Source organism: Pimephales promelas, chromosome 16 (assembly GCF_988280905.1).
Source record: "Pimephales promelas chromosome 16, fPimPro1.hap1.1, whole genome shotgun sequence".
Classification (NCBI taxonomy): domain Eukaryota; kingdom Metazoa; phylum Chordata; class Actinopteri; order Cypriniformes; family Leuciscidae; genus Pimephales; species Pimephales promelas.
This window is the reverse complement of record NC_142784.1, coordinates 26452749-26479586: the sequence shown is the minus strand read 5'-3', so window position 1 is coordinate 26479586 and position 26838 is coordinate 26452749. Positions and strand designations below refer to the sequence as shown.

The 26838-nt window shown below is 39.4% G+C and overlaps 1 protein-coding gene across 1 annotated transcript in view; it reads right to left on the bottom strand.

The window, feature by feature from the left end:
- nxn (nucleoredoxin) overlaps positions 1–26611 on the bottom strand; it is a 73497-nt gene extending 46886 nt beyond the window's left edge. Inside the window, exon 1 of the mRNA XM_039671135.2 lies at positions 26114–26611. Within this exon, the coding sequence (XP_039527069.2) occupies positions 26114–26422 (309 nt within the window). The 5' untranslated portion in view covers positions 26423–26611. The remainder of the gene's footprint in view (positions 1–26113) is intronic.
- Between the last annotated feature and the right edge of the window lie 227 nt (positions 26612–26838).

Below are 26838 nucleotides of genomic sequence, written 5' to 3'. Positions count from 1 at the left end.
TTGGAGGTTTTTGACGCTGTCGAGGTAAGAGATAAAGGAGGTTATTGTAAGGAGGGAAAAATCAGGGAATGGCGTGTTATAAGAAAGGTGGAAGGCTTTAAAACATCTCCATGCGGTCACATAGGATTGGAGAGTTCTGGGGGAAACAGCTTGGAGAATGGTGTCGAGCGATCTGTTGAGGAGGGATTTTTGCGGGTGAGTTATGGGAATATTAATTCCGAATAATGAGGTACTGGAGTTGGGAGCTCGTCCGCCTCTGGAGCCAGCATCCTGAATTTCTGAAACATAAAGCGAGACAGAGAGTCAGCAATTTGGTTTTTTGACCCGAGGATGTGTTTTGCGATTAAGATAAATTGGTCACATGCGGAAATCCAGGTTAGACGTCTTAAAAGTGGCATTAGAGCGGGTGCATGGGAACGGCCTTTATTAATGCACTGGACTGTAGCTTCGTTGTCACAATGCACTACAATGCTGCTAGCAGTCCATTCTTTCCCCCACAGGAAGGCTGCTACTACGAGAGGGTAGAGCTCGAATAATGCAGAGGACTGAAGCGTGTCCTGTATTTGGGGGGGCCACGTAGACGCGAACCAGCGACCTTGGTAGAACCCTCCAAAGCCAACAGAGGGGGCTGCATCTGTGAACAGCTGGATGTCGAGGGGGGAGGAAATTAGATCCTTATAGAAAAAGGATAGGCCGTTCCACTGTTTAAGGAAAGTTATCCATAGCCCGAGTTCGTCGCGGCATGCCGGAGTTATGGAAATTAGATCCTCTAGTGCGTGGACTGAAGACGCGAGAAAGAGGAGATGAGAAATAAAAGGGCGGCCTTGTGGAATAATGCGCATGGCGAAGTTTAAGTGGCCGAGCATGGATAGGAGTTCGCGTTTGGAACACTCTGGACTGTCCGCGAGGGTAGATGAGATGAGGATTATCCTATCAATTTTCTCCTTGGGCAGGGAGGCCTGGAATCGAACTGAATCTAGATTAATGCCAAGGAACTCGATGGATGTAGCGGGACCCATGGTTTTTTCCTGGGCGATGGGGATTCCGAGCTCGGAAAAGACTTTTTGAACTGTGAGGATCTGGGCTGCTGGAATGGCGCCAGGAGGCGAAATTATTAGAAAATCGTCCAGCAGGTGAATGAGGTGAGGAATTGCGTAATTGTTTGACAAGATCCAGCAAACGGCTTCAGATAGCATGTCGAAAATTTTGGGGCTGCTTTTGCATCCAAAAGTTAAGCGTACGGCGAAATAAAATTTCTCATGCCAGCGCACGCCGAATAAGTGCCATGAATCCGGGTGGATGGGCATCACTTTAAAAGCTGAAGTGATGTCAATTTTAGCGAGCCAGGCACCCCGACCCACGATTTTAATCAGGTCGATTGCGTGATCTACGTCGTGGTATTTGAGAGAAAATTCGTTGAGTGGGATCAGGCTGTTAATGCTTGGGAACATGGACTTATGTGGAGCTGACAGATCGACTATGAGGCGTTTCTTACCTGAAAACTTTCTCGTAGCCACTCCAATGGGGCTAATGCGAAAATTTTTGAAAGGAGGCTCGTCAAAAGGGCCGATCATAAAGCCTGACTCGACTTCTTTTTTAATCAGGTTGTCTACCACGTCGGGCTCGGCGAGAGCCGATTGGAGATTATCGCAGATGATGTTTTGGGAGAGCGGACAAACCACTCCAGGTTTAAAGCCGTGTAGTAGGCCAGACAGCAGATATTCGGTGAATTCGGAGTCCGGGTGGTGAGCTAGTTCGATGGAAAGGCGAGAAATATTCACAGGAGTCGATAAATAATTTCTAGATTTTTTATTGACATCTTTATATACAGGGCATACGGGACGGGCATGAGCACCGCCGCAAAAGCTGCATATGTGCAAGTACCGACAACGCTGCCTGGTGCATTTGCCAATGTTAAAATTGTTGCAAGGCTGTTTGTTGTCTGTGAGTGCTCTGGAGCTGAATTTAGCCTCGTGAAGGTTGCTAGTCGCCGGTCTTGGTGTGTAGCTAGTGGATTTGACTGGAGCTGTTTCAGAAGAAACGAAGGGGTTAACTTGGGGACACGATGTCGTGGGATGCGACACTGACCTACAGACCGCGCAGGAAATATTCCTGCAGCCGAGGAAGACTCTACTGTGTAAGTCAGTGTCTAGTGCTCCCCAGTAAGGGCATTGGTTCCACTGAGAAACCCTAACGGCGCATTTTGCTGAAAAGAGTTTGTGGTAAGTGTAAAAGTGCCCTCCCCCGTAGGACAACGCGAGCTCGGCTATCAGTGCTAAATAGTCGTTCAGTTCGCGTCGTCTATGGGGGAAGGCTGAGCAAATGATGTCTGTGTAGTGGCTGAAAGCAATTGAAAACTCTGGAAAAGAAAGTAAACGTGACGAATGTGTATTTTGATTTTTTAAAGTGACTGAAAAATCCCCGCAGTCTAACTGACGGTTGGAATCGGATACGGGAAAAAGAGAAAGTAAATGTGAGAGATCTACATCCGCACCTGCCATAATCTGTGCTCGGATGTTTTGAGTCACCGGGGGAGGCTCCAGAGCGACGGCGTTTGGTGGAACTGGCATCGGGGAAGCTGTGAAAAGAGAATATTGTGATTTGGCATTTAGAAGAGAGCTGTAAGGGAGAGAAGCCTGGGCTGCGACTGTCGGCGGAGGCAGCCTCACGCTTAGGTCGGCCTGTGGGGTTTGAGAAGGAAGATTGAAATAAGCACCAGAGGGAAAAGGAGAAAATGGATGAGATGCCTGAGCCTGTGTTGCAAGCGGAGGTGGTCTTGCGCTTGCTTGGGCTGCAGGCCACTGAAAAGGGGAGGGGTTAGTCGCAGGAAACTGGTGGAAAGTTTGAGCCTCTGCCGCTAGCGGAGGCAACCTCACGCTAGCGTTTGCTACGGGAGCCGGAGGCCACTGCAGAGGAAAGGGGTTAGAAACAGCAGGAGGAAAAAAATGTGAGCCGGCGGGCCCAGCTGTGAATGGCGCTGCGGCGGGAAGCGCCGTGCTGAAAAGCTGAGGTGAAGCGAGAGGCGAGTGATGTCTCGTGGCGGTGGAATCTGGAGCGCGACCCAGGCTCGCAGAAATCCTGGCGCTCCGGGCCGAAGCGCGCGGAAAACCAGACCTTGTACGGGAAGGTTGCAGAGTCGGGCGAGGCGAGTTCAGGGCCTCGCGAGAATTTCCCGGCCTGCTGGCCGCCTTGGAACCTGGGGTGGATCTAGGAGAGATGTTTGATGATTGCAAGGTAACGTACATGTTGTAAAGTTGCACTTTAGTCATCCTGCGCGAGGGCTGAAAATCTGAGTTTATCAGCGCTTGTCTTAGACTCAAGACTGTCCACTTTTCAATAGGCGGAATCGTTGGCACGGCCGAACGATAGGAGGACGCTGGGGAGGAAGCTGGAGTCCTCGCCGGTGGAGGTGAGGGTAAGCCCCGGCGTCTTGGCATGCAAGGAGTTGTTTGTACCGACCGGCGCCCACGAGATGAAACGTGGGGCTCGGAGGCGGTATCAGGTGGAGAAGTTGTCCTGGGGCCAGCTGATGGCGGCGGAGCATGGTTGAGGTCGTCATCGGATGTTGAAAGTTGCATTTGGGACATCTTTTTGCAAAGCAGTAGCTGCTACACCAAATGCTGAGAACAGTCGAGAAATAAGGGTGAGTCAACTGTGTGTTTTTATAGGCTTTACTTGTGCTGATTGAGTGAACCAGTTGATTACTGATTGCTGACAGCTGGCTGACTTGATTGTTTGATCATTAGAACGTGATCCTCCCGAAACTTGTTAATAAAACATCGATAAAAGAGAAGCTAATGCGCATAAAAGCACAAGAATGCCAGCGGGTTGCATCGAATCTTGCTCAGAGGTGCCATGGTCCCCCACCGAGAGTTGTGGAATACATCTCGAATACTGCCCAACATTCCTAGTGTCTTTCGCCCAAACTGCAAAGCAACAGACCAACTGACTTGCTGCTTGGATCAATAAACTGGCAAGATTTAATTGTTTCCACACACTAGAGTTCCACTTCCAGTCAATTGTGCACCTCCCCCCGGCTTTGAACTTGACTTGACATGCAGCCAAATGCACAGAATGAAGCAGCCAAAATGTGAAATCAAGGTCACTTTGGCTGGTCACAAGCACAGGTATCCATTGGGTTGACAGGACTGCAGGGGGCCTGGACTTTAGAAGGGATTTAGTGGTAGATGAATGAGACAGAAGAAGAGGGGATTATGGGGGCCGGTCGTGAGGGACTATTGTTCGAGCCTGAGAAAGTGTGTAATGGTTGCATGGTTGCATTCAGAGGAAAAGGGAGCAGCGACTCCTCAAAGCGACGGGGAACCTTCCAGCAATGAAGAGTGGGTTAGTGGAGTCTTGCTGAGCCCTCTCAACAGTCTATTAAATGTCCAGGACACTTCCCTTTCACGAGAATTAGACCAATGTGGTGAAAATGACTTTGTTGGAAACGTTGGATTCGGATTTTGGTTTCTGGCTACTTGTCTGAGTCCTAAAAGGCAAACTTGATGTTTATCGTTTTACAGACATATGGCGGGCACTTCAAAAGTCCACAGCATGCCCCGTGTGTCATTTATGATTCTGAAGGGTGATCAAGGTGCAGCCAAGTACAGCCCTTTTGCCGAGCCTAAATTGATGCAGACTTCCACCAGACGGTCTATATGGGATTACATCACCAAAGTGCGCAGGACCGCAAGGTCTTAGGGCAACATTCGGGACAGGGCCCTGGACCAGAGAACAGCAATGGTTAAATGCTTCTCACAGGGGAAACTGCTGCAAGGAGCTACTAAGAAGCAAATCCTTCCAGCCTGTGAATGCAATTATCTCACAGGCCTTGAGCTCCTTCCACCAACAGCAAATATATGTTGTCATCATAATCATACCAGTATTTTTACAAGGAAACACAGCTAATCCATCTTGTCATTCTGGAATGTGTCTAGACCAGCAAGAAGGTGGAAACTAGACCGGCTAATCAAATTCATTGTTAACTATTTTCAGTAAAATAGTTGCACACCTAATGTGTATAATATACACATTAGGTATGAAAATATTTTAGTGTTGGGCGGTATACCGGTTCATACCGAAAACCGGTGTATGTTTTTGTTACGATGTTCATTTTTAATATACCGCCATACCTCTGTATTTAATTACACATCGGAACGAATGTTACGCTGCGCCACCGACACTGTTTCAGACGGACCCTTTACAATGTTGCACTTCTAAGCAGAGACATTAAGGCGAGGGTAAACCAAACAGCTGTGCTCTGGTGTTACGTTACAGGGAAGGTGGATTCCTGTTAAATGTCGAGGGCGCACTATTGTAGCACGAAAGTACATTAATATAATGCGCGAACGCGAATCTCTGCTCGTGCGTGGAATACTGTGCGGTACGATACACACTGCTCTTGTAAGAATAGGTCTATTTTCACTGGTCTCACTGATAAAATCCTGCGCTTAAAACGTGTTCAGTGCAGTTGCAAATCTTTTAGGTTATAAGAACATTTTCATAACGTTCCCATTAAGTTATAAAAACGTTATTTCTGAATGTTCTAGGAACATTCTAGGAAGTCAATTTATTGCAGTAATTCCGCTATCAACCAGCAGAAAATGCTTTGAACAGCAGATTATGCATGGAAAAACCTGTCATAAACCGGAAAAACGGCTTAATTTTGACAAAAAACGTGGTATTAAATTTTGGTCAAACCGCCCAGCACTATATAGCAACAAGAAAAGCAAACAATTCGAGAATGAAGAGAGCAAGTAATGGGAAAGAGAGGCCACCATCAACTCTTTTGTTTCCATGCTAAATGAGACACTCTTGTAAGGCTGAACAGTGGGCAAGGGAGGAGAAACAAAGCATGTGTTCAGGTCTCCCCCTTTGGCCTTTTCACCTCGCTCTGGCATAGTAAATTTTTAAGCGGCTCTCTCCACACTTAAGTGTCTGTTCTCACTCTTGGATATTCACCCCTGCAGTGCAGACCATTAAACTTTAACAGTATTTTTTTTTTCAAATGCCACAGACCCTCAGGTACCACTCCCAAGAACGAGAACCTCTGACCTGTTTCAGACAGGAGAAAAACAAAACAGATTTAATATGCAAATGCATAAATACGGTTTAAGAGCTACGGTGGAGGGGGAGATCTTCAGTTATCACGGGATTATAACGACTTCAGAAGATTGCATTAGACAAATAAATAAATACTTTTTTGTGTTCCATAGACCTCAAAAAGTCAATAACATAATGGTTATAAAAAAAAAAAAATCATATTTAGGTGAGCTGTCCTTTTAAAAGTCTCAGTCCCCAAGTCTAATGTCCTTCACTGTTGATTTTTTTGCCTTTCTTCCTTGTAGTTCACACAATGCAAACCCATACCACAACCCAAATTCCACCACTTAGTGTAAACCTCAACCCAAAACCAATCTACTCTTTTGAGAAAGCCCTCTCCGTCCCACCAGTGGAGTGGCTGGTGAGGTTTGACTGAAAATAACCTTCAGAATAACACAGCTGCTTATTCCCACGCAAATCAAAAGATGAGCCACCAAAGCAAACCACTATGAAGACATATGTCATGTCGTAATTACAATTATGGCTAACAACAGAACGTTAATATGTGGAATTAACATGGTATATTATGAAATGCAGTGACTGCAATTTAAAGATCAAAGTTTGAGACAGTTCTTTGGAAAGGCCTTTTAATCTTGCTTCCCCTCTCAGCCTGGCCTTCAAGCTGTGATGACTTGAGACTGCATCAGTCAGTCTTATAATTTTCCCAATGATGCCTGCATTAACTGGAGTTATGAGGCAATGGCAGCCCAATTAAAATAATATTCGAGCATAGGCAGCTCGCCTTTCAAGGCCAAATTCACTCACGGGTAGATCTTCAAAAAAAAAAAGGGGGATAATCCTGAATTGGAACAGGGAAGAGAGAAAGGAATGGCACAGCAAGAGCCTGGAAACCAAAACAATACCACTGAAACTTTTATTGTTGAGTTCACCGCCGGAGGAAACAGAACAGGCAACACCTGCAGTTTTTGGTGTGAAAGATCAAACTGACGCACAAGTGGGCTGTTTCATGTGACATACTTCCAGAATTGTGATATTTTGCGTATAAATATTAAATGACTACATCTAAACACATTATATTATGGTTAGCCTAATCTGCATTGTACAGATTTCAGAATTATTTGTTACACAAATCATTTTAACTTTTGGTTGTTGTAAAACAAATAAAATAATTTATTAATAAAATGTATTAAATTAAATTTTAAAATGTATTTATTAAAAAAAAAATTATTAATGTATATTACCGGTGTGTATTAAAGATGATTAAAAATAGATGGATATACGGTCACTGTGTTATAAATTAGCTCATACCGGTGATGCTACCTATTCCCAGGAAAAGCAAAAATGCAGGAAAAGTACTTAAGTCCTTCTAAAAAAAACTGATTGACGAAACAACATTTCACTGTTACCCACAAAACGGGCCACAAAAGGCAGTTTTTCGCATATGTCTGTCCCAGCACTTAAAAAACTTTACTTTTTCACTTTAGAAACATTCCATGAATTGAAGCCAAGCCAGATATTTTGTTTGGCTGCGCTCATCATAGCTGGGGGACAACAGACAGAATAAAATGAATCAAGGCAGGATGAAGAATGGCCGGTCATTCACTCGACGGGGTGCCTTTGTACTAATCTACACACTGCCTCCAATACACCCCCCTCAGGGGACGAAAGACTCTCCTTCTCATACCCAAATCTGAACAAAATGCACCATTCAATTGTGTGCATGAAAACATTTGCAGCAAACTTTCAAAATGGAGAATTATAGATGTTTATTGAAATCAACATAGCTAAACTCCCTAATTTGTCACCGTAATACATAGAGCTGCACGATTAGTAATCGTTAAAAGGTCGCGATCGTTAAGCTATGCCACTAAAAAATAAAGGCTAAAAATTATATTAATAAAGTCTGAAAATATCATTTACCCTTAGTAAATGACTGATGGTCTAGTTAGTAAGTTTACATCCTGATCCATTCCAAGAATGCTCGGAAAAACAAAACCCAACTTTAAGGAACATAAATATGAGAATTTAAATCTCTCTCTTTTTAAAAAAAAAACATCTTAAATAATCGATTAGCATATGAAAGCAGATGATACATTGTGGGCTTTACTGGAGCTCTGTGCTTCCAGAAGGACTCAAAACAATTATACATCCCTCCTCAGCAGACTTGAGCAATTCAGGTCAGTGTTCAAGTGTACAATCCTGACCAATGCAATATTTCATCTAACAGAGCTTTGCAGCAATAAAAAGCAGGAGGTGAGCAACTTGGATGTGCGTCTAACTAAATAAGACTGCAGCTAAATCTGTACAACAGTTTGGTGCCTTGTTCCCATTTAATATGATTTCTGCAGTATTCATCCAACTCAGCAGCTGAGGAACATAAACAGACACTGATCAAGCTGTAATTAGCATTAAGGGGCTTATGGGTTATTAAAGTGAGGATTTGAGGTATGTTTCAAATACACGTCCACCCTCCCCCGCAAAGAGCCACCCACGCAGTGAAGCAGCACTCATCGAAGTCTCCATTTGAGCACATCGATTACACTGAGATCTTCTAGAGGAGCTTGAGTCACTGCAGGTCATTCGAGGTTAATAGTCCTCGCTCAGTAATAAGGATGTGGATTGTAGACGATGCCTCGTTTCTGTAACCCGTACCCTCCAGGTAACCAGCGTTCTCCATGGGATATCCCTGACTAAGATTCTGTTACAGAAAATGGTGAAATTGTTTGGTCTGCAGAGCCCTAAATGAAAGGACAGTAATTCAACTGCATTATAACGTCATTACAAATCACACTGTACGATATGGAGCTAATAAACTTGGGTACAACAGGCATGTAGACTGTGTGATGATGACACCTATTGAATTGTAGGCTATGATAGAAGTTAGTAGAAGAATAAAATGTCATCAGCATGTGCTAATGGTAAACAAATAAAGCAAGATGAATTGCAAAAAAAGATAAGAAAAGAGCGAAAGAGAATCTCTTTCACTTACAACGTAGGAACACCGTTTATGACCACAGAAATCGCCATGATTGGTCATCTTTTATCTGGGACAGCCGAAACCCGTACAATGTGTAACAGGCATTAAACAAATGCTAGCAGTGAACTAAAACAACCACACTCAACAAAACCAAGTGATACAGAAGTCAGTGTCATTTTAGTATTATTTAAATGATATTATGGTACTTATTTATATTTTTAATTTGATTAATATTAACATTTTATATAATAATATGTTATATAAATTTTTAATAAATTAATTAATTTTAATTTTAGTTTACATAAAGAGTAGTTTACATTACTCTTTTAATTTTAGTTTACATAACTGTATGTGCATTTGTCAGTTTTAGTTTTAATTTCTATTTAACTTCAATTTATTTATTTTTATTTCAATTTCAGGGTGTATTCACACCAAATCAGGGTGATTTGGTGTTTGTTTGGTGTGGTTCGCTTTCACACTGCTTTTTTAGCAAGTGAACCAAAATTTGTACACAAAACCACACGTGTCAAGGTCAGCCATTCATTGGACAAAAATTCGAACCGTACCAGAGTTCGTTTGGAGCCGGACAGAGACCACCTCTTCAGCTGGGTCTTGGTACGGTTGTTTGGTCCGCATCCGAGTGTGATTGTTGTATTCACACCAGCCCCAAGGGGTAAAGTAACTTGAATTCGATTCAATCGAACTAAACAAGACAGGTGTGAATACACCCTTCGTTTCAGTCATTTTTGTACAACTAACTGTTTCAAGGCAATATTTTTCATGTAATATTTATATATTTTTTTCAGCTTCACAATCTTATTGCAACATCCTACAACATGGTTGTGGATTTTCAAATTGCTCAGGTATCAAACGAATCAATTATTTATCCTTTTTCTGTGGATAGTAAAGTGCATTTACAGCATTCATCTTAAAGGGTTTATTAACTTTTTTTTTTTAATCATCATTTACTCAATTTTCTGTCATTTTAGGATATATTTCGATGAATGTTCACACTTAAATGATATTATAAGTGTAAAAGGCAGAACTTTCCTATTTGGGTGAACTATCCTTTAACAATTCTCACTGTACCACCCCCTTCAGAAATAACACTTTCCGTTAAAACATTAAGGATGGGCAACGATTAATCGCATCCAAAATAAAAGTTTGTGTTTACATAATATATGTTTTTGTAGTGTGTATAATTAATTTGTTTATATAAATACCCACATATGCATCTATATATTTAAGAAATATGTGCCAGTATACATTTTATATATATTTATTGACAATTAGTAAATATTTGATATGTTAATAACACATTTTTCTTAACCCTTATGCTGCATTAGGGACATTTTTGGTCTTTTGCAGTTTAATTTCTTTGACCATTTTGGCTGTTTTAATGCAAATGGTATGAAATTTGGCAAAATTGTGACTTTTTGGATACATGTAAAAAATGTGATCCCATTTTGCAAAATATGTATAACACACACTGTGTAGATCAAATAGTAACACTCAGCACCATAAAGACCAAAAATGGCCCATTGAAACCCATTAAAACGTTTAAATCTGAGGCTGTCAGTAATACATGAAACATGATTTTTGCACAAACATCCTTTCATTTTGAAGCAAAAGCATTATATTTGCATTATATAGTGTATTCCACCAGATGACGTCACTACATATTCATTCCCTATGGGTGGAAATGCACCTTATTTTAGGCAATAGGCAATGTTTAATAGGTGGCCATTTTTGGTCTCTAACGCGCTAAGTGGGATTTTTTGCAAAGTGGGACTGTGATAATCCAAATCCAAAGTTTTCTCTTTGCATTTAGTTTATTGAAAATAATTGAATTTTTGTATTTTTTCCTCTTATACAAATCGATGGTTTCGCAAACAAAACTGGTAATTAAAGGGTTAAAATCCTGAAATTGAATACATTTTTGGTAGTTATGATGAGGACTGATGCTGGTTAAAAGATTTAACTTGGTAAAAGTGGAAAATAATAATAATATATAATATTTTAGGCAATGTTTAATATGTGGCCATTTTTGGTCCTTAATGCACTCAACGGTGTTAAAAATCTAATGCAGCACAAGGGTTAAATATATACATGCATGTGTGGGTATTTATATACAAATTAATTATACACATATGTAAACACAAACTTTTATTTTGGATGCGATTAATCGCGATTAATCGTTGCCCATCAATGAATATCTTTTCCTAGATGGTTTTCAATCGCACCAGCAGCTGTTGCTCATATTATACTGTTACAGCCTCAAACAAACCCTCCCATGTCCTATTAGAGGCAGAAGAGGCAGAGCGGCATTTGGCAGTCAAACAGGCGGCCCTTACACATGGCCTCCACTTCTATAAACAAACAAGCTGCACATTCACCCCATCCAGAGTCGAATCTCCGCTCCATCAGCAGCTAGTGATGCATACAGAAACAAAATGGCATGGGGAATAAGAAGCACCCAAAGTAGAGAGGCAAAAGCAGCATCCAGGGCCAAACTGCCTGGTCTGCGGGGCTTTTTAAAGCCGCTGGAGAAATGAACAGGTGGTGAAGGATACGCTTACCTGTACTGGGTTGAGGAGCCGCAGGATTAAAATGACGCCTGCTGCTGCTCCGCTTAACTTATAATTCTACTGACTGATGTTTACAAGTGAGCAATGGCAGGTTCACAACATACTCGTATCACCTGATATGCAATAACGACACTTAGACACAGTCAGTTCTGGATATAGACCTAGACACCACAGATCCATATAGAAAGTTCTAGCAAGACAGATTAGATGCATAAATAGAGCAAGAGATGACTCAAGATCCCAGATAATAAGATCTACGTTGAATTTGATATACTGACAGATGAACAGCTTTAGATATAAATAATTTAAGATCTAGACAAAAAGACTTGCACAAACATTTTGTACAGACTGTGGGTTGTACCGATAGACGATATTGTGTATCGACGATAGCCAGAGATTCCATCGAAAGCTTCAGCCAATGAGAACACTCATAAGCCACGTGTTCACACCAAACATGACATGAAAGCACATGAAACAAGACAAAACAGGTGTGTCAGGGCTCTATCACAAAACCAAGAAATAAACTAGACAGAAGTAACAGAACCCTGAAAGTGATTATGATTTTTTTTTCTAGAAGTACTAGAAACAGCAAATAATATGCATCCTAATAAGTGACTAGTTAATTGTGAGAATTGGACCCTAAACTAAAGTGTAACTAAAAATGTTATAACAACAACAATCCATAATAGGTCAGATACAGATTAGACAGACATACAGATGATAGATTAGATAATAAACTAGGAAAATAAAGAATACAACACTGAGGCCCATTCTTGAAAAAAAAAACATGATAAACAATATAACTTCCACTTCAGCATATCTTCTTGTGAACCACACACAATGAGCATGAGAATCGACATCTGGCTTAATGTTTAACCTGGACCAACAATGCTAAATAGGGAAATGGGACATTATACGCTTTTTTCGCAGTAGTAATCTCACAGGCAGTATGAAGCGTCTCTAATTGTCCGGACACATCTATCCAAAACGCTCTCTAAAGATGCGACCTTTCGTGCTTGTACAAGCGCCTTAAGCCGATAAACCCTTTAATTTCATCCAGCCTGGACTCGAGATCAATTCCCCCTCAGTTTCAAAAGCTGCAGAGAAAATGATTGATCAAAACAGCTATTACGGCCATCCGCAAAGTCACACAGACTCCCCACTGTTTCCTCTCAGTGGGAGGCGACCGCCGACCGTTGTCTCTGCGCTCATGGAAAAAGCATGCGATTCTTTCGCTTCATTTACAACAAAAACTAGCTATTACACACAATCCATGTGAAATAATTGCAGCCGCTGGAATACCAGATTAATCTATTTTACACCGTATAAGCTATCAAAAGTCAGAACTGAAATGATGAAATGAAAATACCAGAAAATGCATTACAATGGGTTTAGAATTAATTATAGAAAAAGCAAGATCTCCCACTTTTAGGGAAATTAACATTATATATCATCACATGACTACTTGTGATTGGATCACTAGTGATATCTTGCTGTAAACTGGGCCTATATGATTTAATCTGATTCACAACCATGTATTTTAAAACGTTCATGTAACATTTTAAGAAAATTAAAGCTTTTAGAAAAACATATCAGAAGACTGCTGAAATTATTTTGTGTAGAGTATTTTTACAAAAAAACTTTTTTTAATGGTCATTCCAGCTGTATTTATGAACAATCAGTGTCACTTCATGATCCCCAATCGAGCAGAACAACAGCTGGAGGGAAACGATTCATCGCCTGCAGCCCATTAATTCAGGCCTCCATGCAACAAGCTTGTGAAAAACAAATCTTATATAGTGAAAGTTCACAAGCTACTTTTATACCAACAGCAATGTATTTGTGGTTTTTGAATCAGAAAATCAGATTAAGGCTCTAAAAATATGATATCATTCCATTTTGACAAGGAAGAAAAGTGTTTTTACTAAAATTCAAAACCGCGATAAAGCAAAAAGACCACGAACAGAAGGGGGTAGGGGGGCAAAGACTTGGTTCAATCCATTGGAAGTTGATTGGATGGAGGCAGATCTGAATGACAGCTGGCAATAGATTTTAAGAAAGGGGCAGATTTTATGTCCGAAGTAACAGATGACTTGTTCAAAATAAGATAAATATTGTGCATTTAGAAAATAGCGTGAATTTCCATTTCATGACGACTTCGATGTCAAGCACCGTTCACACCGCCAGCAACTTACTGTGATGTCGCTTGTGGGCGTTTGTTGTGCTGTCGCTCTGATGTTATTGCATGTCTGGCCATATCTATACAAAATACCATCACAAGTAATATATACAACTATATAATTTTAATTCGACTCTGAATAAATTACTTTTAAGGCTAAAAAGAAACCGTATGCTGTTGGAAGAGTGTTTTTATATTACCACAACAGTGTTCAGTGGATTAAATTTACTAGATTAACGATTGATCAATGAACGAATTAAACTCACTCATACTGTCATAAATTATAAAAACGTCATTCGAATTCGACAAATAATACATTTTCTTGTCCCTAATAGTCAAAGTAATGCAGGGGAAATTGTAAAATGAACTGCAGCAGAGCTCTACAGAAAGTCTTCTTTCCTATTGGTTGTCGCTCGGAAAAAAATAAAATAAAAATAAAAATAAAAAATAAAATAAAAAAATAATCGCTTTTCATTTACATACGAAATTTCATTTGAAATTTCTCAAATTTTGTCGCCTTGTCTCTTGTTGCATGTCACGCCCACATTCTGTCGCCAACGGTCACAGTCGCTCGTGTCGCCGGAAGTCGCCAGCGCTCCATTGAAAGGAATGGGATCACGCCGCTTTGTCACTGCGTGTCGCTGGGTGTGTGAATGGGGCTTTAGGGTAGGGAATTTTTGTATAAACACTTTTTGTTTTGTTATATTGGTATACTGCAATTGATAAAATAAATGGTCTAAATATTTTTTATTAACAAATTTTGATTAAAAAAATTTTTGGTCCAACTATTGCATCCGGAGCTGTTCACGTCTTCAGACTCGCATTTATGCGTTTTTATGTCAACTCTATCAACGACGAAATTAATCTGCAGCAGTCAATACCAGGACTCTGGTACAAGTAAGAGCTCTTTAATATAGTTTATTATAATTGTTATGTTATGTGCTGTGGTAATTTCCCGCCACCTCGTGTGATGCTTTGCAGACTCTGCTCTGGCTGTGCTTGTTCATGTGTTTTGGAGGAGATGCTCTGAAGGAAGGGTGGGATCTCTCATTCCTCAGAAGAAAGTCTGAATATGAACTGCAGCAGAGTGCAACTCATCATGAAAAAGTGCTTCAATCCCGTTGATCGTTGATGATTATTCCAATAAAGTAAAAGTTTCTTAACTTTTTGGAGGCATTTTCACGGCGTTGGCCTGTCCACTGAAATTGAAACTGAATTACTTTGTCATTCACTATGAATGTCCCTTCAGACTCCCCGGAATACCCCTAAATATCCTTCTACTAAAACTCTCGCTGTTCTTAACTTTTCATTTCAGCACACAATTACGGCCCTGCATTCTGGAAATTCTCTGTCGTTTCCCATAATTCAATCACAAGACACCAATTGTGAAATACTGAAGGCTCACAGTTGTCGGAGCAGAGAGGAGCTGGACCCTTTCAGTCGACTGAGAGTTCAAACCACACTGGAAGAAAACTCGATTATGAAGCTTGTCCCACTTGCTCTGCTGTGCCAATACACACTAAAGACAGATTTGCATTTATAAGGAATATGATAACATCTATTACAAAAGAGGATTTACATTTTGCATTGTTTTCATTCACTTTAGAAATATAGAGGATTTTACTGGAGAAAGCGGACAGTGGATTTCTTTAGTGTCTACTGGGCGCACTAGCCGCAAGGATTGTATGACATCCTTTGACGAAACACCAGACATATAACAAGGTCAATAAAAAGCAGATGGAATTTTATTAGACACTATACAACCCAATCTGCCAGAGGGAAATACTTCCAGGTTCCAGCGGCCGCAAAGCACTTTCTGCACAAATGTTAAAAACACATCCGCAGCTGATATACCAAATAAAAAACGAAAAGAAACGCCATGACAGACGGTGGAAACATCCTTTATTGTTTTCATTTATTGGAACGTTTTGTACTAGGACACTTTGAGACGCTATAAAAAAAAAGCTAATTTCAGGGTCAGCGGTCCGATGTCCCGTTTCCTCCACGCTTCACATCTGTTAATGCTAATGTACATGCTGTAGGGCAGCACCTCTGTCCTGTTATTAGCCACACCTGCACCTTTAGTCAATCAACAGCTTTCATAAAGCCCCTCCGACCGTTAAAGCTGAAACAGGAGAAGCATGCAGGACTAGCAATAATAAAAACCACACAAACAGAAGTATAGCCCCAAAGCTAGCACTCAAAACCTTCAGTTTATTGGCTGAGGTTCAACAGCACATGCCTGCAAGGAACGTTTGGATATAACGCTAAAGCTAAAGAGACATGACAGACACCGTTAGATACAGTCACACTATTAGATTATTTATCCAGGCTGGGAAATTAATGTTGAGCCCATTAGCCTCACAAAATAAAAATACAGTGATTTTCAGCCATTTTGATTTTTTCAACTCCAGGGCTCGACAATGAGGATGGCCCGACGGGCCGGGCCCAGCATAAAAGACGCTCGGGACATTTGACAGAACTGTCACTTGTCTGATCAGGACAATAAAACTGAAAAGTCTTCTCACTTTTGATACGAGTCCAATAAAACTGCAAGTCATATCTTCCTTAACCGACAGCCGCTTTCATATCTGGAGGGAGAGCAGAGCATTTGAGTCAAACATGCAACACAAAACTGACGACAGGAGCAGCTCCAAACAGCTCATGTCTCCATCGCTTACTTCAACAAGTGTATGACGTTATTTTTAAACAGCAGCTATTTTCGTCAAACGAAAATGAGAAACATGTCGCCAACAAAATTAGCCGCCACAGTGAAATAAAACAAAACTGCATTCAGCTGGTGTTAACTTCCCACCCTGTACACGACTGGAGCTTAGCAGCTTCTCTCCAAATCTAACATCTGTCTTCTAAGTTACCAAGAGCAAAGGCCAGAAACGCTGGTGGAGACCGACTGACACAGAGGAGTCATTTCAGGTCAGAGCAGGTCTTGTCCCTCAGAGGTGAAGGGACAAGCAGAATCATCCGGAGCGAGGGGTCGCTGTGATGACTTCAGAGGTGCTAATCGGCTATAATCCACTTGAGATGAAGCGATTAGCAGGATTTGGCAAGGCCCCAGGTCTTCCCACTTACCGCAGAAGAAACGCGCTCCCGGTTCATTCCCCAGGCTATGTGGCAGAGTGTGTGCACCAAGGTTATATAACGTTTCATCAACCCCCATGACTCATTCATTTGGGTTCTTGTTAATCATAAGTGAGCACCAGTTTTTATGGCTTTAAGCAATTCTGACAAGAAAAAGGCCAACTGGATTATTACTTTGAGGGAATTTAGCAGAGGATAAGCTATAATAAAACCATTAATTACATATTTCCACTGCGGGGTCGTTTGATCTCAGGACCAAAATGGGATGATTCCCATCAAAGGCGTCAAGTCCCTCAATTAAGACGTCACGTCAGTGGTTTTGGAGTTCTAAGACATCACCCTCCTTTGCCTCAATTTTCATTTCCTCCATCAAGGCGATGAATGGGAACAGGCAATACGGAAGAAATTTTGTAAATAAAAGCAATATAAGAAGCTCTTCACATCTTGAAATTGGTTGAGTTGCAGCAAGTCGTATAGACAAGTCACTAGGTGTTCAAAGAGCTATAGAGGGTCTGTGAACAGTTCGAGAAAAGAAAACAAATTTTGCATTATGTAATGTATGTTTAGGGCAATCAAAGTTAATGTTAACTTAATTAAGTTTAACGATAAATAAAAAAGTAAATATTTTAACTTAAATATATTTATTTCGTTCAACATTGCCTAAATAAAAAAGTTAGTTAACTAGAATATGTTAAAAAAAAATATTAACTAATAAATAGACTAAATAAAAAAGTTAATATCAACTTAAATTTAACAAAATAAATAAAATAAACAATAACTTCAATATGTTTAACAAAATGAGTGAATGAAAGAAATCATACACTGTAAAAAAATATTGTTGGTTTAACTTAAAAAAATAAGTAACCTGGTGAAAAACTCAAAAAATAAGTTAATACAATGAAGGAGATTAATTTAAATCACCAGAAACTCAAAATATTATGTTATCTGAACTACATTAATTATCTAAGTTGATTTGACAAAAGAAAAAATGTTGCGATTACAAATAATGAAAATATTTTTTTTTACAGTGTACCAATTTTAAACAAATATTTAATACATCTTTGTTCAATAAACTATTTAGCTGTCTTCATACTTCAGGATAGTGGGAACAGCATATTTTCCCAAAAGGTTTGAAAATCCATGGTATAAACTCATTTTTGGGGCTTTACAGTCCAAAAAAAAAAAACCACCATTTACATATGTTGTGAAAAGATAAGCCTCGACATTTGGAAAAACATCTTCTTTTGTGTTTCAAAGAAGAAAGATGATTCACATAACAAAACGAAACCAAGGCGAAAGGCATTCTAGTGAATATTAGCAACAAGTTTGGACGGATACCACAGCAACACAGTGGCAGGATTTCGCTTTGTGGTAAGACAAAAAAAAAAACACAACAACTTCATTTTGCTCAACGCACACTCGACTGCAGTTTCACAGGAGGGTCGGCGCCAGTTTCTAAGAGTGCCAGACTGCCAGGAGAGACAGTCGGCATGTTTGTACTGCGCTTCAGCACTAAACCATCGGGCAACCATCCACCACACACCATTCATGAATCCCTGACATTGAGTCAACTACAGCACTGATACCATTACAATCACGGCACATCTGTACGAACACAGCCATAGGGACAGATGTCTAAGCACAGTGGGACTAGAGGACACTTTAATAAAATGAGCTTAAAAACCACTCACATTCACCATGTTTCTGAATTTGGTCAATTAGAAAATGTAACTGCAGTGTTTATTTTAACTTGTTCAGTAATGGTAGACTTAACCATGTAATTCGGTGCATTGAATCAATTCAGAATTTATTCTGATGTGTTGAAAATGAAATGCTCTGTTCCCAACTGTACATTTCTGTGAGGTTCGTCTCAAATTCCAAATTTTGTAAAGCCCAAAGTATACTATATGATGCGTGTGCAACACCGCATGTGCGATTGACACCCAGACGCGTCTTTCCGCACTCACGGGAGCAAAATGCAGAAAATGAAGTATACCCACTACCCAGGCCTTATCCCTGCCACAAGGTGATAAACAGACACAATGGCCTCTTTCAGTCAAGCTAGACGATAATCTGAAACTTGTACTTGGACAACAAACTTGTCCAGGGTCACATCCCAACATCTATTGTTTTATTTTCCATCGACTGCAGGGAACAGAAGAGTCTCACGTTGCACTTTCCTCTGGATGTCCTTTCTCCCCCTGTTTTCATCTAGTCTCAATAGGTAACTAAAAACCGAAGAAACCAGTCCTCCATTCGGATTCACCATGTCCACACTCCTATTGTAACTATTGACATTAACATTACAGTGCTTCCAGTGAGAAAGACACAAGGGGGAATGAAAGGAGGTGTAAATCTAGTCTGGAATAAGGAGTTAAATTTGGCAACTGCTGTGTTTATAAAGCTCTGCAGAGCCTCTATCTAACAACTATACACACACACACATTCCTAACATAATCTCTTGTTATATATTGTATACAATCGCAAGAAATTGAAGGTGCAACAGGGTCACAGACAGACATAACACTTCTCTGTGTGTAATAGCACTGCAGCTTAAGGGGATATATCAGAAGAGGACTGTATGGGCTGTCAATCCTCCAAAGAGAACTTGAGGTAAAATATTGTTTTCTTATATATTTTTACTTTTAACGTTAGCACCATCGTCTCTCTTTCGTTTCGCCATTTTTGAAAGTTGTGTACGGAAAAGCTTCTGTGCTCCTATTGGTCTACCTCATACATGTGACGAAACCGTCGTGGACGACCGTTAAAAAAAAAATTAAACATGCTAGTCTTTTTGTCGTGAAGCATCGCAGACGCGACGTAGGTTGTCGCCCACTATGACACACTATACAAGATGATACGATCGAATCTTGCGTCCCGACGCTCATTGTAGTTTACGAATCCCCACGACACCCTACGTCAAACGGATCGTGCCAAAATCGGGCTAAAATCGTGTAATCTGAATCAGGCATTAATGAATGACGATGTAAATTACATCGTGCACTTCACATACAAAGTATTGGCCAACCATACACATTCTTCAGATTATTAAAATATTTTGTTTTAATTTGAATAAATAAAAATACACTTAGATTAAATTAACGTTAGATGACAGCAAGGGTAAAGTCAATCTGTTATTCATTTTTAAAACACTATTAAATGCAAAATGTAGCAAATCTCCAAATAAATATAAATTTTTCTTACTAGACATCAAAAATGAATACTGTAACCTTATGATGTTATTAAAAAAATGTTTACTTAAAGTTAATATTTAGACAAAATATTAAACAATTACTTAAATTGGCCTGAATGTTAATGTCTGTGCTTCCTTAAAGTAAAATAGTCAAGAATAATTAAAACTTTAAAAAAAAAAAAAAGCCTTGACTAAGTTTGTCTTCATCATGAAAAAAGTAAATGGTACAAAAAGTGTAGAAACCAATAGGTTAAATAACGTTGACCATGTAGTAAAAAAAAAAAAAAATCTGGAAACCATGGAAGTATAATCTTTCAACTCTGAAATGAATTTAGTGTCATTCACAGGTTCATCTCAATTAACCTGAGCTCAGCGTTTCCTACCGAGCTGCATTATCAGCACACAGCATCACTCAGCAGAGAGAAAATCTGTGTTCGTCACACTGAGCCAAATGTACCGTTCGCTGATAGCGAAGCCGGCATAATCACCTGCAGATAAGGCCGTCTTTTTCTATCCGCCAGCCCTGAAATCAAAGCCGCACGGAGGGGCATGGCTCTAGGATATGTGATGAACGGAGAGCGCAGGGTTTTTCATCAGATCACTGACACCCTGATGACAGCAGCCCTTAGCAATCTCAAAAGCTCCGAGCAGCTGCCTCTGAATCTGCAGAGAGACGGTGGCACAGCAGAGGTCCAGGAGGCCTCCTCCTCTTTCTCTCGGGTGTAGAACCACCACCTCTACGCTTACTTTACGACGTGGGCAGATCTGGGCCAAACCTGTAATTGATTTACGAGCAGCTTTCCCCACTCCGCCTGACGCTAGTGTCCTTGTAAGGCAGTGCCAGCACAGACTTCCCTTGATACCCTGCAGACACCCTCAAACACAACTTCTCCTCTAAACATGACTGGAAAAACACGAAATTAAAATGATATGGCTCAAAAGTTGTAGACATTAAGTGCACTGATGATCGGTGCAAACACGGTGTCCAGTTAGAGGTGAAAATCGAAGCCATTTAGTGTATCCATATATAAACCGATTTCTATTTATTTTTCAATTTCACAATTAAAGTTCATTATTGGCATTTATTCACCCTCATATTCATTCCTTGATGTTTTCCACAGAACACAAGAAGGAGATGTTCAGAAGAATGACCAAGCTGCTCTTTTCATGGTGCAAGTAAATGAGGGGTGGAAAAAACGTCACAGAATCATCAAAAAAAATCTCCATATGGCTTGCGCACTATATTAAAAGTCTTCTGTAGCCATTCGATAGATATGAGAGAACCAGAACAAAATTTAAAAAAACAAAGCAAAAAAAAAACCTCGTCACAGCTCAAAAGTCGTTTTTGCGCTAACCACTAAAACTTGATTGGATTGTAAAATAGTGTGCAGTTATATTATTGGCTATTCTTTCCAACAATCCTGGTTACAAATAATTGTTTCAGATGGAAAATGCGTGTAACATTTTAATGAAAAAGCTTTTAGTAACAAAAAAAAAAATGTGCACTTACGAACCTACAAGCTTAAGTTAACATTTTAAAGAGTTAAAATTAGGGCTGTGAAACGATTAATCGCATTCAAATAAAAGTTTGTGTTTACATAATATATGTGTGCGTAGTGTGTATTATTATTTTGTATATATAAATACACACATGCATCTATATATTTAAGAAAAATGTGTTCTCAATATATCAAATATGTATATATGTAATATTCATTATGTATAAATAAATATAAAGTATACATGCAAATATTTCTTAAATATATACATGCATGTGTGTATATATATATACAAAATAATTATACACACCACACACACATTACGTAAACACAACACAAACTTTTATTTGGATGCGATTAATCGTTTCACAGCCCTAGTTAAAATGTCACCTTTGAGCAGACAAATAAGAATGGCTGTCTCCGAATATGCATACGTCACTACAATATATAGCATGTGGGAAAGAGTATGTCCAAATTCACAGTATTCATAAAACAGTATGCAAAAAAGCACAAATTCTGGTGAGATTTAGAAGTTCTCATCCGATGGACACTTCACTTTCCCATGAGGCCACAGAAGAGGAGTTGTGAAAAACCACATAGCAACAAAACTGACACTGATAGGTTATCACTGTCATGTGACATTACGAATTTAGTATGCCCAGATTACTTTCACACTAGCCTAAAAATGTGACGGTTAAAAAGGTACAAAGCACATACTTGTTACAAAAGAAGTACCTACTGACAACATGCGATTTCGGACCCAGGCCGGGTCAGAGAGCCAAGTTCAGTGCTTGGCTCTCTGAAATTTCATTATCAGCACATCTGCTTCAAAATGACTCCTTTATTAAAAGGTATTTTGACAAAATGTGGTCAATGAGGTGTGGGTATCATATCTCTCACCTGCCCTCAATTTTACAGATGTTATTGATGCGGTTTTGAATCCACAGCATATTAAAAGAGAGTCGTAACAAGGTTAAGGACTTAGTTTTGGTGTGGAGGTATGATGAAGTGGCTGATGGGAAACAGGACAGACGGAGTGTGGTGGAAAAGGAAGAGACAGACCAGGTGATGGGGCAGATTAAAAAAAAGGGAACTGAAGAATAGGATACTACAGTACTTACTATTTCTGCAGTTTATAGTAGCCTATTTATACAGTGCACATTATTTTACATTAAATACCTGGATGACCAACTACAATGGGAAAAATACAAGAGCAATGCTGTGAGGAATACCGTGTCCCACAATGCAAAGCTCTCAACTTGACCTTCCATTTCTGAAGTAAACAAGTAATGTGATAAGTTTGTGACAAACACAATGAGGTCATGTGAATGTAATGTAGCGTGCTACTAATTGAAAAACTTATCCTGGAGTAATGTCTATTTTTTCAGTTACTATAGTAGGCCGTTTATAGTCCTGCAGCGATACACAGAGCCGCCTCTCTTCTGCCCCAGGAGAGAGGGGGAAATGAACCACTTAAAAACCTTCGCTACCACAACCTCAACTCTGCTTTGCAGCAGGCCAACATCACACAGCAATTAAAGCCTTCAAAGAACACACACACAAAAGAGCCACTATATTCACTCTCCCATGAAGAGAGGAAAGACGATTCATCCTCATGCTGGGACAGCAAATAGGAACGTGACATTGGTCGGTCAAAGTCTTTACAGCTAAGACTCTCTGCAGGACGCAAGATGTTATTACTTCAAAACAAACAGTCTTATCTGGACCAGCCTGGGCCATTTACATCTCCCATTAAGAGCAAACTAAATGACCCTCAAGTCAAATCTAAGATGTGTGATCCACGTAACAGCAAGCTACAATGGTTTAGGATTATTTAGGGCTTCGTATTATGTTACGGCTTAGTCAGCCTTGCTAACGCACTTAGGCAAGCAATGTAAAAGTGTAGCTAATAAGCAGAAACAGATGAAGAATATGCTGTAATATCTAAATATTCTAAATATAATAATATGGCCTTCACAATAAATTGCTTGTGTTTTTTCCACATTTGTCAATCTGAAGAATCAATGTAATGTAATTATTTGTGTAGTGTGTGTGTATATATATATATATATATATATATATATATATATATATATATATGTGCATGTATATGTGTATGTGTATATATATATATATATATACACACACATATACATATATATACACATATACATATACACACACACAAACACACACACACACACACACACACACACACATATATATATATATATATACCAAAATTTATTGTGAAGGCCACATTGAAGGACACAAATGTAATTTTAGACAAGAATATTATGAGCTAAATGCACTATGTAAATTGAGGGGAAAAAACAATACTGTCAAAGAAAAGGCATGAAACTATAGGCTAAGTGTGTTAGAGCAGAGATGTGGAAATTTCTGTAAATAATTGGATGTAAATTATATTTGTAATCTTAAAATACATGGGAAAACATTCTATTAAACACCAAACAAGCTAAAAAGCCAAGATCCAAAACCTAAGAAAATCCCCCACCCTCTTCTTCTGGAGTATGATGCATGATATTGTGCAAAACCATGTGAGCATGTAAAATTTGTTTAAATAATAATAATAATTATAATAATAGAAACAATTCAAAAGTAGTCTTGACCTGTGCAAAATCATTGAAAAATAATAAATCTTTCACAACACAACCAACCAACCAAATCAAAGCTAAATCATAAAATATAAAACAAACAACATTCATCATAAAACAATAATAATCATAAAACAACATTCTCTTTTCACCACACATGTAAACACACAGCATTTGTCAATCTGCATTACCAAAACACTGCATGCAATACAATCAGCATGCAGCATGATGGCAGATTTTATCTGAAATATTTATATGGCTGCCACTGTAAACCAGTATGAGCAATTAAATGTACATCGTTTGCTCATCGATGAGACGTGCCACGGCATGCTGCAGGAGGTGGAGCTGGTGCAGTGGACCAAAATGGATACCAGCACACACAGGCAAATCTGAGCATGATCCTAATGGTATTATCCATAAAAAACAAACACTCAAAAACCCAAGACACACAATACTGCGCTAAAGTATCAACCAAATGATTTGGTGGTAAACATATCAGGGGTGAAAAAAAACACAATGACACACAACAGAATTTACAATGCGATTTATGCAACGCCGAGTCTGTGTTTAGAATGGTAATCGTGATAAATGAATTCATTTTTTTCTGATGGTAATCCAGATTTAATAAAGGTTATTTCTCATCCCTGGTACACCAGAGCTGCCAACCTGAAATATTTACAACCGCAAGAGGATAACTCAATTAAAAGTGTTCTGAGACGCAGTAATAATTTCCAGATTTGTTCTAATAAATTACATAAAACAGGCCTGGTAAAAATTTGAACAGGAAATGTGCTTTCAATAATGAAATACTTTAAAAAAAAAGGTTAGTTTAGCTATTAGAGAGAGAGAGAGAGAGAAAAAAAAGAGTTAATTTCTACAGCCTTAATTTAAAAGGACAGATAAATCATCTAGACGCATTATAATGATTTATGTGTTATCGCACAACTTGAGCACACAGTCAACACCAAACAATAAAAAAAAAACATTCATTCACCTTGTAAAGATGCATTTAGCAACTAATTATTTCTATAATAATTATGTAATGGCTTAAAGTGTTAATCGGTAATTTATGATGACTCATTTTTGTAATGAAAAGCACTTTTTTTTTACACACTGTGTCTAACTACTAAACTAAAGTGACCTAACTAGACAGCATTTTTTGATTGTGTAGGTAGGTAAATGACAGCTAAAATGAGTATCTCATATGAGTGTAATGGTTTAGGCCAGGGTGGTTTAAGTAAGTATATGTTTAGTGTGGTTTGTAAAGGATGTGTTTTCACATTTACAACAGCCAGCAGCATCAAGCCTCCAGCTTAAATAAAAAGACACCTGCCTACAACAAAAGCCTCATTATTCTCTCGGATTACAGTTAATTCATATAGGCTACTGTTAGATAGGAGTCATATAATTAAATTGAAGTGTGGCTGGTTTTCATTGTGTATCTTATAACGAAATTTTTTCAGGCTTCATTCCCTTTTCCATCCACAAATGCCAAGTCTATTTTTTCTTCAAGAACAACTGAATAAAAACGTTTAGATTTAAATTTAGATAGGGATGAAGAATAAAAAAATGTATTTGCCCTAGGTGAATGTTAGAAATGTTGCTATCTTTAAAGATGTTTCAAAAACCTCAGTTTGCTAAGTTTTAGACTTTTATAATGCTAATAAAGATGTTTTAATTAGTTCCCTGGCATTGAGAAGAATTTAGTGATTAGCCTGATCAGGTTATCCTCTGAAAATGATCATTATAAATGGTCAAAGGGTGTACAGCAGTATATCAGACTTCTTTTGTCCTTTACACCTGCACACACACAATGTTCGTCTCTTCGTCATTAAAAAAAAAGACATTTATATTGATGTAACACATTTCCAATCTTATGTCATCTGTTAAATCACCTTACCTTTTTGTGTCTGTCTTTAAAAGGCAACGCCGGCCATTGCATCTCCTGCAAGAAGTCCTGCCACTGTTTCTGGTCCTGATCCGATGAGATGAAGACGATTTCTAATTTGTCCTTGTGCTCTGAGGATTTCTTAAACTTGCTATAAAACTCACACAGACTCGCGTTGAACTGCTTGCAAGGACCGTTTAAACTGCAGCCGAAGTAGAGCCCGAGCAAAGACAGCTTACTGCCCAGCGCATGAACATCCACCTCGGCTTTCTCCCCGTTGACGAGCCGCTCTCCGAGCAGATTCACCAGAAACTCCGACATCGCTGCTGAGCTCTCGAAGCGGACTGCTTTAGGTTTCGTTTGCTTGTTCAGGTGATTCGAAATAAAACCCAAAGTCCTGGATGAATATCCGCATGCCCTGGTGCCGTTTGGCTGTCCTGGAGTCGCCGCACGGGTTTGAGTCGAGAGACAGCGGCCGTCGTGTGTGTCTCCACAGTGAGCGCTGTTATGGAATGCACGCTCTCGTTATAGACCGTCCCTCAGCAACAGCGCCGACTCCCACTGTGAGACTTTCTCGACATCTAGTGGCGAGATGGTGCAATTGCATCCTTTGCCCAGAGAGTGCACAAAGAAATTAATAAAGATGTCAAGCAGAAAACCATCATCACACAATATATCTATGTCTCTGCATAGAATGATACCTACATTTTCTCTTTAGTATGGATGCATGCATGGAG